The following is a 14,264-nucleotide window of genomic DNA, read 5'->3' on the forward strand; positions in this document are numbered from 1 at the left end:
AAGACAGATTACAGACTGCAGTTTGCCACACCTCTGCAGACATTGCATTCAGATAGTAGAATGAAAGATATACCCAATATCCAAAAGTAACCAAAAATGTTCAAAAATGAAATATAACTGAGATTGTAATTTATTTAATTACAAAAATATATGTACGCCTTCTCTTTATTATGCTCTTATGTGTGAAAAACATTTTCACTCAGACTGAGAAGTGTTCACTAAAGGTCGATATTTGTTACTAGGGTCAAGTATTGAATATTTTCCCAAAAATTAAAGGTGTAGCAGAATGGGAGCCATCACAGGAGGCTATACTGGGTTTTCAGGCTTCCCACATTTATTGTGTGTCAGCAATCATGCTACTCACCCTCATGGTCAAAGACCTCACCAACACCATCCCCTCATACATCTCTGACCTTGTCACAAGATTCTCGTCTCCCCAACCTGTTCAACCTGCCCCTTATTTCCTCTCGGATTACTCCCCTCTCCAGCCTTTACATTTTCTCCCATGCTACTCCCCACTTATGGACATTCCTACCCCTCTTGATAAGACTCTCCCCTAACCTTCAATCTTTTAAGCACTCTCAAAACCCACTTCTACACTTGTAACGGCTGCCACTGGAAACCTAGATAAACTCTTAGAAAAGGGCATGTGAGAGTTCTTCAGCTATAGCAAGCCAACCTTTCCTGTAGAGGGCGATATTCTTACAGGTACCCAGATGCCCCAGGACTTAAATAGAGACTGGGCCTGACTTATTAAGGCACGCAAAACTAACGTAGTGTGCACTTTTTTAAAAAACGCATGTAATTTGGGTATATACACGTCCGTATTCTACTACAATCGGATCTGAAGAAATGTCACTTGGTGAATATGGGTCTAGGTACGCTCTGCACACACAGCATTTGTCCTAATAAGACAGACACAGAGCTGAGATCACTATAGCCAGTCCTATATCCATCTTACTCTATTCTGAGTACTATAAGCTGTATCCTATAATCTCGGCATTGCCCTCTCTCCCTCTCTCTGTTTTGTAAGTGCAAGAACAGTCCTCCGATTGCTAACATTATCTCAGGATATATATATATATATATATATATATATATATATATATATATATATATATGCACTCTGGAATTGGAAAGCCAGCCCCAGGCTTCTAGTTCCCGTGCACAAGCCTTTGCTGGCTTCCCAGGCTCCTCTTACCACTGCCAGCCTTTATCATTGGGGAGCTGAGTAAGTTAGCCCAACATTAGAAGGTATATGGTAATCCCTAGTTTGTAAAATTAAAATATGTGCATGTTTCATCAGACAAGGCTGTCAATGTGGATGGAAGATGACCATTGGTGCTGTCTGATCTGGCCTATTGGGGTTTGAAAAAGTGGAGATGTTGCATATAGCAACCAATCAGATTCTAGCTTTATTTAGTACATATTACACAATGACAGCTAGAATCTGATTGGTTGCTATAGGCACCTCTCCACTTTTTCAAACTCACAGTTTAGTACATATACCCTCAGATCAGTGTAGTTAGACTTTTCAAGTGTATGGACAAACTGACACAGATCTGCTTGCTTGGAGCACTGCAACACTTTGGACCAGTGCAAAGTTTATTTTGGTGTAATAAACAAGACAACCTTTCTGTTTTCAATGTAACTAATTATGAGTTAAGTTTGTAGTGTTATTTAGTGCTTTCATATAAATACATGACTTATGAAAAACGAGGAACCTTCACTGAGCACATGGACTTACATATTTTGATAGACATATAAAGAGTGGTATTAACTCACAAAGGCGAGGACACACTTTAACAATCATTCCATACCTTTAGGAACAGTTTGTTCTTATGTATTTTGTTACTGCATCTCAAAGCTATCAATTAATTAAATGAATTTCAAATTCGGCAGTCACCCCAGGCAGCACACCTATTAAAGCAGGATAGCACGTACGTGTTTTGAAGCATCCTTTGAAGAAAATGTGACATTTAACATTGTAGGTAAACTAAATATTAAATGCAAAAATAAATTGATTTCCTTTAATCTATTATTGTCACGGGCACTAGGAGTCTTTACCCAGGGATCACCAGGTGATAGGCTTACCAGAGCAGTATAGGTGGTAATATGGTACTCTGGTAGCAGGGTGATCACGGAACAGGAAATAGCAGATGATGAGATGCTCAGGAAAGTCTATGACTAGCAGCACTGGCAATATGGAGGTAGTAATACACGAGGAACTGTATGGACAAAGGACACGTGAAGGTAGTCAGTGGTCTGCGGTAGCAAGTTGTACCACTGCTATAGTGAGGAGGAATGTCCAACAGAAACGAGGAGGTGATGAGAGTCAGCGGTCTGCGGATAGCAAGTTGTACCGCTGTCTGAGTGAAGGAATGGAATCCAAGAGGAGATATCCGGGGAGTCAGTGGTCTGCCACTAGCAAGTTGTACTACTGAATATATATGTGAGGAGGTGCACGGGGAGAGACTGCAACACAATATATACACGGGCACCTTGACTTTGATCCACAGTAATATGCACAATATAAATGTATAAATGACTGAACAATACTGCCAATATAGAAAGTCTCTTGAAGTAGTCCAGCATAAGATAACACAGTCAATGATGGCAATAGACTCAGCGGATAGCACTCTCCAGAGGAGAACCAACACAGTCCAGCAAGGTATGCAATACACAGCACAGTCAATGAGAAGTATGCATACCGTGGTTCAGGAGGCAGTCAGACAGGAGTGCAGAGATACCTGAACGGCAGGAGGCCGGCAGGATGCGAAGTCCCTGGATGGGTGAAGCGGTGGTCTAGTAGGTGCAGCGCACGGGAAGGTAGACCAGCAGGGAACACAGGAAAGCGTGGAGAGCGGATCAGCAGTAGATGGATGAGTAGTGCTGAGGAGTAGCAGCAGCGGGTCTCTGCGGGAACACGGAGGTAGCCAATAGCAACCAGCAGGTGCAGTAACGATGGGACACGGGAGAGCAGAGTTGAACAGGCACTGTTGATCACGGAGAATAGCGGGTAGCAATAGTGGAGGCAGACTCAAGGAAACACGGGAGCGTTGACAAGGACTGAAGACTGAAGCGCACAGAGGCAGCGGATAGGAATCAGCCAAACAGTCACGATGAAACACAGACGGGTTGCAGGTTGAAGACTGTAGTGCACGGAGGCAGCGGATAGGAATCAGCTAGCAGTCACGATGATGAAACACAGACGAGTTGCAGGTTAAAGACTGTAGTGCACGGAGGCAGCGGATAGGCATCAGCTAACAGTCCCAATAATAAATGGTAGAGTAGAAGTGGTTAGAAGACTGTAGTGCACGGAGGCAGCGGATAGGAATCAGCTCACAGTCACGATGATACAGTAGATGGTAGAAGTGGTATGGGAACCACAGTAGGAGAAGTGGTTTGAAGACTGTAGTGCACGGAGGCAGCGGATAGGAATCAGCTCACAGTCACGATGATACAGTAGATGGTAGAAGTGGTATGGGAACCACAGTAGTAGAAGTGGTTTGGAAACCACAGAGGTAGAAGTGGTTTGGAAACCACAGGAATCAGCTGGGCTGAATAAACGAGGAAACACAGGAACACCTTCAGAGACTCATGGGGAATGAGACTCCAAGATCAGGCAACGTGGTGTTGACCACAGGTGCTTAATATAGGGAGGTTGCCTGATCTGCCAATTAAGTTAAAGGAACATACACTGAAGGTTTGGAAAGGGCTGCGCATGCGCAGTCCCTCAGGATAGAGGACGTCCACGGTTCCTAATAGTCCGGGAAGAAGCACTCACAGTCCGGTGAGTGACAGTACCCCCCCTTTTAAAGGTGGGCACAGAACGCCTGGAACCGGGCTTGTCCGGATTTTTGGAATAAAACTTCTTCAGAAGGGCAGGAGCATTAAGATCTTCAGCTTTGATCCATGAACGCTCTTCAGGACCAAAGCCCTTCCAATGAACGAGGAAACGGAGGACTCCTCGCGAAATTTTTGCATCCAATACCTCAGTAATCTCGAAATCCTCCTCCTGATGAACTTGAACTGGCTGCGGTGCTGAGGGAGGAGTCGAGAAACGATTGATAATAAGAGGTTTGAGTAAGGACACATGGAAGGCATTGGAAATCCGAAGATTCTTAGGAAGAAGAAGTTTAACACATACTGGATTGATAACTTGAATGATCCTATATGGACCAATAAAACGAGGGGCGAATTTCATAGATGGAACCTTCAAACGAATATTTTTGGTAGATAACCAAACTCGATCTCCAATTTTTAGTGGTGGAACAGCCCGCCTCTTCTTATCTGCGAAAGACTTATATTTGTTAGATGTCTTCTTTAAACAGGTTTTGACCTGAGACCAGATATTTTTGAAGGTCTGACAAGCAGTCTCCACAGCAGGAACTTGGGTGGGTGGGAGGGCAGGAAATTCCGGAAAAGACGGATGGTGACCGTAAACCACAAAGAATGGAGTTTTGGATGATGACTCATGGTACATGTTGTTATGGGCGAATTCAGCCCAAGGGAGCAATTCTACCCAGTTGTCTTGGTTGGCTGAAGAGAACATCCTAATAAAAGTCTCAAGATCTTGATTGACTCGTTCCGTTTGTCCGTTAGATTGCGGATGGTACGATGATGAGAGTGCTAATCGTATGCCCAAGGTTTTACAAAGGGCCCGCCAGAATCTGGAAACGAATTGTACTCCTCTATCTGACACAATCTCAGACGGACATCCATGGATGCGGAAGATTTCTTTAATGAAATGTTCAGCCAGAGTAGACGAGGAAGGTAAACCGGACAGAGGGACGAAATGAGCCATCTTCGAAAATCTGTCTACCACTACCCAAATAGTATTGTGATTCTTACTTGGTGGCAAATCAGTAACGAAATCCATACTAATATGGGTCCAAGGCTTGGACGGAATGGGTAGTGGTCGCAGCAACCCTGCTGGAGTTCTGCGGGAGGATTTGAACTGAGAACATAAATCACAGGAAGCAATAAACTCTTTGACGTCTCTCCTCATAGAAGGCCACCAGTAACTACGAGAGAGAATCTCAAAGGTCTTATGTTCACCGGCGTGTCCAGAAAAACGAGAGGCATGGAACCACGAAAGGATTTTCCTCCTCAGAGTAGGAGGCACGAGGGTCTTCCCAAATGGTAGCATTTTGGTGGATGAAGCAGCCAGAGAAATACATTTGGGGTCTAGAATAGCATGGTTGGGAACCTCTTCTACATCAGAGGACGTCACAAAAGCTCGAGATAGAGCGTCAGCTTTCTTGTTCTTAGCAGCTGGTTTGAAGGTTATAATTAATTCAAAACGGGAAAAGAAAAGAGACCATCTTGCTTGACGAGGGTTCAAGCATTGAGCAGATTGCAAATATGACAAGTTCTTATGATCCGTGAAGATCGTCACCGGATGGCGAGCTCCTTCCAACAAGTATCTCCATTCCTCTAATGCAGCTTTGATGGCCAGCAACTCCTTGTCCCCGATAGTATAGTTTTTCTCTGCGGGCAGAAGACCCCGAGAGTAGAAGGCACAAGGATGTAATTTTTGTTGCTCCGAGCGTTGGGAGAGAATAGCTCCTAAGCCCACATTAGAGGCATCTACTTCTAGGAAGAAGGGGAGTGTCACATCAGGTTGTCGCAGAATGGGAGCAGACGAGAAGGACTCTTTGAGGATTTGAAAGGCTTGGAGAGCCTCAGATGACCATTGCTTAGTATTAGCCCCTTTCCGAGTTAAGGCCACAATGGGAGATGCAATGGATGAGAAGTCTTGAATGAAGCGTCTATAGTAATTGGCAAAACCTAAAAAACGCTGGATGGCACGAAGAGTAGTTGGCTGAGGCCAATGTAGTACAGCATTTACTTTGTCTGGATCCATCTTCAGGCCAACTCCGGAAACTATATACCCCAAGAATGGAATCTGGGGTAACTCGAATGAACATTTTTCCAATTTACAGAACAATGAGTTTTTCCGTAGTCTGGAGAGGACCTCTGCCACATGTTGGTGATGAGAAGGCAGGTCCTGTGAGAAGATCAATATGTCGTCCAGGTAGACAACGACACATACATATAATAAGTCCCGAAAGATCTCATTGATGAAACCCTGGAAAACCGCGGGGGCATTACACAGCCCGAAGGGCATTACTAAATATTCGTAATGCCCATCTCTGGTGTTAAACGCGGTCTTCCATTCGTCACCGGAACGGATTCTAATTAAATTGTAGGCACCACGAAGATCCAACTTAGTAAATATCCGAGCTCCCTTGATGCGATCAAATAGCTCAGTGATCAGCGGAATGGGATACCGATTCTTGATAGTAATGGCGTTGAGTCCACGAAAATCTATACAAGGGCGTAATGATCCATCCTTCTTTTTGACGAAGAAGAACCCAGCTCCAGCGGGAGAGGTGGAAGGTCGAATGAACCCACGCTGGAGATTCTCCTGTATGTACTCAGATGTGGCTTGAGTTTCAGGTAACGAGAGAGGATAGACCCGACCCCTGGGAGGAGTCTTGCCAGGTAGAAGGTCGATCGGACAATCCCAAGAACGATGAGGAGGAAGACGTTCAGACTGAGCTTTATCAAACACATCGGCAAATGAAGCATACTGAGGAGGGAGTCCCGGGGAGGAAGATGAGATGGAAGATTGCTGTACTTTAAGAGGAATAACTTGAGAGAGACAACGATGGTGACATTCAGGCCCCCAAGACGTAACTTGAGGGGTGCGCCAGTCAATCTGGGGAGAGTGACATTGAAGCCATGGAAGGCCTAAGACAATCGGACTTGTCGTAACTGGAAGAATTAAAAACGAAATTTCTTCATGGTGTAGTGCACCAATCTGAAGGGTTACTGGAGACGTACTCTGGGTGATGAGACCGTTGATGAGACGTGATCCATCTATAGCCGTCACAGTAATGGGTGTTTTTAAAGTGATCACTGGTAGGGACCATTGATTCACTAGTGATTTAGAAATGAAATTTCCTGCTGCTCCGGAATCAATCAATGCCTGTGACTCAAAGGATTTAGTAGCAAAGGAAATCGTAACATCGAAAGCGCAGACTTTAGATTTCATAGACAATGGAGAGGACTCCAGGGACCCTAACTTCACCTCTCCAGAACTAGTTAGGGCCTGGCATTTCCCGATTTCTTAGGGCAAGAACTGAGCATATGTGTGGAATCAGCACAATAGATACAGAGTCTATTCTTTACTCTTCGTTTCCTCTCTTCTAAAGATAATTTGGAACGTCCTATCTCCATGGGAATCACAGAAGGTGAAACTGGACGAAATTGAGGGTTTAAACGAAGAGGTGCTTTAGCAGAAGTTGTTTTCTCAGATTCTCTTTCACGAAATCTCATGTCTACACGATGGCAAAGAGAGATCAAATCTTCTAGTGACGAAGGAAGCTCTTGGGTAGTCAGTGCATCTTTAATTTTATCGGAGAGCCCCTGCCAGAAGGCGGCAACTAATGCTTCAGTGTTCCACTGAAGTTCAGAGGCTAAGATCCTAAATTGAATGACATACTGTCCTACTGTATGGGAGCCTTGTCGCAAACGAAGAATGCTGGAAGCAGCGGAGGTCACACGACCTGGTTCATCGAACACACTTCGGAACGTGGAAATGAATTTGGCACTATCTTGTAGAATTGGATCGTTTCTTTCCCACAGAGGGGAGGCCCAAGCCAGGGCTTGTCCAGAAAACAATGAGATAAGATAGGCCACTCTGGAACGATGGGTAGAAAAATTTTGAGGTTGGAGTTCAAAATGGACTGAACATTGGTTAAGGAAACCTCTACAAGTTTTGGGGTCCCCGTCATATTTTGACGGAGTAGGCAGGTGAAGCGTAGGAGCTGTAGACACCTGGGATGGCACTGGGGAAACGGAGGAAAGCACAGGAGCTTCAATACTAGCTGTAACAGTCTGTCCAGATGTTCCTTGGGAGGTTAACGATTGGTAACATTGAAGTAACAGCTGTTGGCGAGCATCCTGTTGCTCCACACGACTGACCAGATGCTGCAGCATCTCTTTAGCAGTAGGTTCCGTATCTGGGTCTGTCATGGCCTGATCTTACTGTCACGGGCACTAGGAGTCTTTACCCAGGGATCACCAGGTGATAGGCTTACCAGAGCAGTATAGGTGGTAATATGGTACTCTGGTAGCAGGGTGATCACGGAACAGGAAATAGCAGATGATGAGATGCTCAGGAAAGTCTATGACTAGCAGCACTGGCAATATGGAGGTAGTAATACACGAGGAACTGTATGGACAAAGGACACGTGAAGGTAGTCAGTGGTCTGCGGTAGCAAGTTGTACCACTGCTATAGTGAGGAGGAATGTCCAACAGAAACGAGGAGGTGATGAGAGTCAGCGGTCTGCGGATAGCAAGTTGTACCGCTGTCTGAGTGAAGGAATGGAATCCAAGAGGAGATATCCGGGGAGTCAGTGGTCTGCCACTAGCAAGTTGTACTACTGAATATATATGTGAGGAGGTGCACGGGGAGAGACTGCAACACAATATATACACGGGCACCTTGACTTTGATCCACAGTAATATGCACAATATAAATGTATAAATGACTGAACAATACTGCCAATATAGAAAGTCTCTTGAAGTAGTCCAGCATAAGATAACACAGTCAATGATGGCAATAGACTCAGCGGATAGCACTCTCCAGAGGAGAACCAACACAGTCCAGCAAGGTATGCAATACACAGCACAGTCAATGAGAAGTATGCATACCGTGGTTCAGGAGGCAGTCAGACAGGAGTGCAGAGATACCTGAACGGCAGGAGGCCGGCAGGATGCGAAGTCCCTGGATGGGTGAAGCGGTGGTCTAGTAGGTGCAGCGCACGGGAAGGTAGACCAGCAGGGAACACAGGAAAGCGTGGAGAGCGGATCAGCAGTAGATGGATGAGTAGTGCTGAGGAGTAGCAGCAGCGGGTCTCTGCGGGAACACGGAGGTAGCCAATAGCAACCAGCAGGTGCAGTAACGATGGGACACGGGAGAGCAGAGTTGAACAGGCACTGTTGATCACGGAGAATAGCGGGTAGCAATAGTGGAGGCAGACTCAAGGAAACACGGGAGCGTTGACAAGGACTGAAGACTGAAGCGCACAGAGGCAGCGGATAGGAATCAGCCAAACAGTCACGATGAAACACAGACGGGTTGCAGGTTGAAGACTGTAGTGCACGGAGGCAGCGGATAGGAATCAGCTAGCAGTCACGATGATGAAACACAGACGAGTTGCAGGTTAAAGACTGTAGTGCACGGAGGCAGCGGATAGGCATCAGCTAACAGTCCCAATAATAAATGGTAGAGTAGAAGTGGTTAGAAGACTGTAGTGCACGGAGGCAGCGGATAGGAATCAGCTCACAGTCACGATGATACAGTAGATGGTAGAAGTGGTATGGGAACCACAGTAGGAGAAGTGGTTTGAAGACTGTAGTGCACGGAGGCAGCGGATAGGAATCAGCTCACAGTCACGATGATACAGTAGATGGTAGAAGTGGTATGGGAACCACAGTAGTAGAAGTGGTTTGGAAACCACAGAGGTAGAAGTGGTTTGGAAACCACAGGAATCAGCTGGGCTGAATAAACGAGGAAACACAGGAACACCTTCAGAGACTCATGGGGAATGAGACTCCAAGATCAGGCAACGTGGTGTTGACCACAGGTGCTTAATATAGGGAGGTTGCCTGATCTGCCAATTAAGTTAAAGGAACATACACTGAAGGTTTGGAAAGGGCTGCGCATGCGCAGTCCCTCAGGATAGAGGACGTCCACGGTTCCTAATAGTCCGGGAAGAAGCACTCACAGTCCGGTGAGTGACAATTATAAATCAGGGTCACAGCCTGTGTCAGGCTTTCTGCGGTACGAGAAAGAAAGAATAATTTATGAGGTTTGGGGGGTCATTGTACAAACATTCTGAAGGGTAATTTGGTCATCAGACCTCTAAATCATCATTATAAAGCTGACCGTGGTTCTGTACAGTTAAAAATTTAAATACATACGCAAAATTCTGTAATCAATGTTATAACACTATACTTCTCTAAGCTTTATTTATTTGGAACCGTCATATGTTCATCATCATCATCATCATCATCATTTATTTATATAGCGCCACTGATTCCGCAGCGCTGTACAGAGAACCCATTCACTTCAGTCCCTGCCCCATTGGAGCTTACAATCTAAATTCTCTTACTTACACAGACACACAGACAGAGAGAGAGAGAGACAGAAACAGAGACTAGGGTCAATTTTTGTTAGCAGCCAATTAACCTACTAGTATGTTTTTGGAGTGTGGGAGGAAACCGGAGCACCTGGAGGAAACCCACGCAAACACAGGGAGAACATACAAACTCCACACAGATAAGGCCATGGTCGGAAATTGAACTCATGACCCCAGTGCTGTGAGGCAGAAGTGCTAACCACTACGCCACCGTGCTGCCCCACGTTGAGGTTCACTGCGTCTGGTGCTTGCACTAGTCACTCAAGGGGTCTACGGTAAACTTGCAGAGATATATATGGCCACATGCTGCAATATTGCCTGTATATTAGGTAATTACCCTAATACCAAGCTGTTTGTGGCTCTAAATTGAACATGACGTACAATAAGAATGCCTTCCTGCTTTTAGATCCTGTAGGCGAGGTCTGGTGGCAAGTGTTGAAGGGGACACAGTGACGCCATCCCTTCAATGTGGCCCAATCCCTGCTTTGCAATGCAAAGAGTTGCGTGATTAAGGTTCGCCTCCTTCTGGGATCTGGGAGGGTGCTCCAAATTTCTGGGAGCTCTCCCGGACATTCCAGGAGAATAGGCCATACTTGCCTACTTTTGAAGGCAGCTGTCCGGGAGAGGGTCAGTCGAGGGGGCATGGCCACACATGTTGTTCTTTTAGGCCCCGCCCCAGTCAATCTTCGACATTTTCTGCCAATCGCAGCAGGGGGTGGGGCCACGATGACACATTTAGCCCCGCCTCCACCCTCTTCAACAACAGAGATGGCTGCATCCGGGATGTTTGCCTGCTCTCTCGGGAGTCCGGGAGAACTCCCAAAAATTAAAAAACTATGGAGTAGGCGAGCATGCCAAAAATAATCCGGATGAAATCAATCATGCATGTTGTAAAATGTGGTCAGGGCAACCACTATCAGCTTGTGTGTGCAGGTATATTCCCACACCACTAACACGTATCTACCTACGTAACTGAAGTTTAAAAAGAGACCAACATGCTCATTATGTGCTTGTTAGTGATAATAGAGATACCCATTGCTTTGCAGCATAGTGAAAGGTGACAAGCTGTTGAAATTATGGAAGTCTAATTTATACATTCCCCTGTGCCAGGCACAATGAAGCAAATACAATTTTTGAAGTTACTGTTCTTTTTTTTAAAGGTTTCCAAGATTTCTTACCGAGGGTTGGATTGAGCCAGAGGATTCATTTCTGTTTGGTAGTGAGATCCTTGATTGACAGGCTGCAGGAGACAGAAAAAGAGGAGTCATATATTACATTGCCAAAAATTATTACAAGATGTCAAAGCAACCAGAGAAATGAGACCGATTTAATATAAATAGATGAGAGGATCTGTACTCTTTGCAGCACAGGAATATAAAAATGTATTCATAATATAATTGCTTAAGTTCCTAAAAGACATTATGCATTTCTGTCCACTCTCATTGAGCCACTGTGGGCACCAGATCCCCATCTAAAAACCACTACCAAAAGTTTGCATTAAGTCTGTTGTGAACGCTGATATTCATCAAAGTCTAATGTAGGATTTAAGGGGCAACTCAACAAATGCGCTATTCATATCCTGAATTTTAAATATTTCTTTAACTTAAATGATGGAAAACTAATCCCTGGCATGACCTCGCTTGCACTACTGTAGTACTTGTAGAGTTGGGTATGCATTTAGTGCGGCAGATTCAATTTGGGGAAAGGGGACGCAAAGTGTTTCTGGAACAGTCCACAGAGACAAATCTTATTTTTTACGGAAATCTCTGCTCATTTTCCATCGAGTCCCTTAGAGATGCGCAGAGATTTCTGTACCGGCTAATTGAATCTGCCTCAGTGAAGGTGATTGGACGGGCTGTGCACATTCACCCAACTAGTTTCTCTGAAACCATACTTGCCTACTCTCCCCGAATTTCCGTGAGGCTCCTGAATTTCGTGGAGTCCTCCCGAACCCCCGGAAGAGTAGGCAACCTCCCGGATATTGTGGAGGCGGGGCTTAATGACACAATTGCGTTATTAAGCCCCGTCCTTGCTATTCAATTCCGTGAATTTCTGCTTATTTTATTAGCAGGGAGCGGGGCTATAGTGACACAACAGGGTCACCACGTCCCTCTACACTTGTCACATGACCCTTTAAAAGTTGGCAACTATGCCTGAAACACTCTCCCAACTACAGACCTGAGCCAGTGCCGGGAGCAGCCATGCTGGGCAAGTATAATCATCATCATCATCACAATTTATTTATATAGTGCCACCAATTCCGCAGCACTGTACAGAGAATATTTGCCATTCACATCAGTCCCTGCCCCATTGGATCTTATAAACTCAGACACACAGCTAAGGCCATGGCCAGGAATCAAACTCATGATCTAAACAGTTTTTTCAAACATGCCAGCAAAGCAAAGGTGCAGTATGCTGGACAGCTTTAATTAAGTATAAACGCTTTATTATTTTTATTATTTTGCTCTGTTAAACACACACAGGTTTTGTTACATAGTAACGCCAAGTAAAGGGTTGACTTTCAAGAGTAATACTGCCTATTACTAATGAGACAATTGTCACATTCACAAACTTTTTAACTGTTAAGAAGCCTCTGCGCATCACTGTATTTTCACATGATAAACTGATTCTCCCTAACGAACATGAGAATGGCCTGTAAATAACTTTTTCGTTTGGCTAGAATTGTAAATGGAATCTTTGAAATATGTATAGATGGAAGGCTTTCACGGATTTACAGTAAAACAGGGTGATTTTTTTTTCTGCAACGATAGAGGATAATGAAGATTCTAGACAAAAGAAAAAAATAACATTAAAATCCCATCCCATTATAGAAATGTAACATTTGTCAGATAAGAGGAGTGGAATTCTGGGCTATTACATTGATTCAGTGACTGAGTCGGATACTTGTTTAGTGATTTATACTGACATTATCAGGACAGATATATTTCTGCCTTATATCAATGGAACCATGGAATTGCACAAATAATCACTCGCTGTGTCTTAAAGGGAAAATATATCCTATTTATAAATGCAGTTTATTTATTTTTGGAATTATAAATGTTCAGTTAAACACATGACCAGAAGTGATTGTGCAAAACAGTTTAATTCCTCTGCGTGAGCTTGTATAGTGCTTGCCTAGCCAAGAAAATTTAAATAAAATAGACTCCAATGAAACAGCGCCCCCACTATAATAAAAATGCCATTAAAATCCTGTCCTCATCATACTTTATTTGCATACCTGCCAATTTGTCATTCCCCGGTTATAGGACAGGAGGCGTGACCACATTACGGTGGAGGCATGGACACGCCCCCAGAGAGCTGACTAGTGCTGTAAAACACTAGGCTGCCCATTAGATATCTTCCTACCCCCAACGTTCCCACCACAGTGCCGTAACGAGACATTTTAGTGCCCTGGGTGAGACAGGGCACCGCCCCCCCATCTAAGTGGGAGCGACATTTTCCAAGTGGGTGTGACCAACCTAATGTGGGGGTGTGGCTAGCACTTCACTGAAAGAATTCTGTTACACATATTTGCAAATGCATTATTATATATATATATATATATATATATATATATATATATATATATATATATATATATATATATATACACAAATTAACAACCGGTTCTCTGCCCTAATGAACATTTAAAGGATGCAAAAATATACACTCCCTGAATGTGCACTTATTAAGCTCAGTAATATACAGTTGTCCATATTTATTTATGGTTCAAGTAGAACAAATGATATTCAACCCTTAGCAACCAGTAACATTTAAAAAGTCTGAGTACACTAAACTACTAAAAAGCTGATATCTGATTCATTGCTATGGGGTACAATACATCATTGCTTTATGTATTATGTCATTATATAAGCAATAGTGTCAGAAGTGGACAAATGATGACTCACAGAAGGATCACATCCAGCCCTCCTAAACAGGTTAATGTTTACTCTGATCCGCTGCTTAATATTTGTGAAATCACAGAGTGAGTACAGGTCATTCATATTTCTGTGTTACTCAGTGAGTGTATGGTGATGTCTACTCAC

At 44.2% G+C, this 14,264-nt stretch overlaps 1 protein-coding gene across 1 annotated transcript in view; it reads right to left on the reverse strand.

Annotated features, from left to right (window-relative positions):
• The window catches only part of CFAP20DC (CFAP20 domain containing), a 264,360-nt gene that overhangs the window by 34,647 nt on the left and 215,449 nt on the right, over positions 1-14,264 (reverse strand). The window contains exon 5 of the mRNA XM_075183331.1: positions 11,397-11,458. Coding sequence (XP_075039432.1) covers positions 11,397-11,458 — 62 coding nt within the window. The remainder of the gene's footprint in view (positions 1-11,396; positions 11,459-14,264) is intronic.

This window comes from Mixophyes fleayi, chromosome 8 (genome assembly GCF_038048845.1).
Source record: "Mixophyes fleayi isolate aMixFle1 chromosome 8, aMixFle1.hap1, whole genome shotgun sequence".
Classification (NCBI taxonomy): domain Eukaryota; kingdom Metazoa; phylum Chordata; class Amphibia; order Anura; family Limnodynastidae; genus Mixophyes; species Mixophyes fleayi.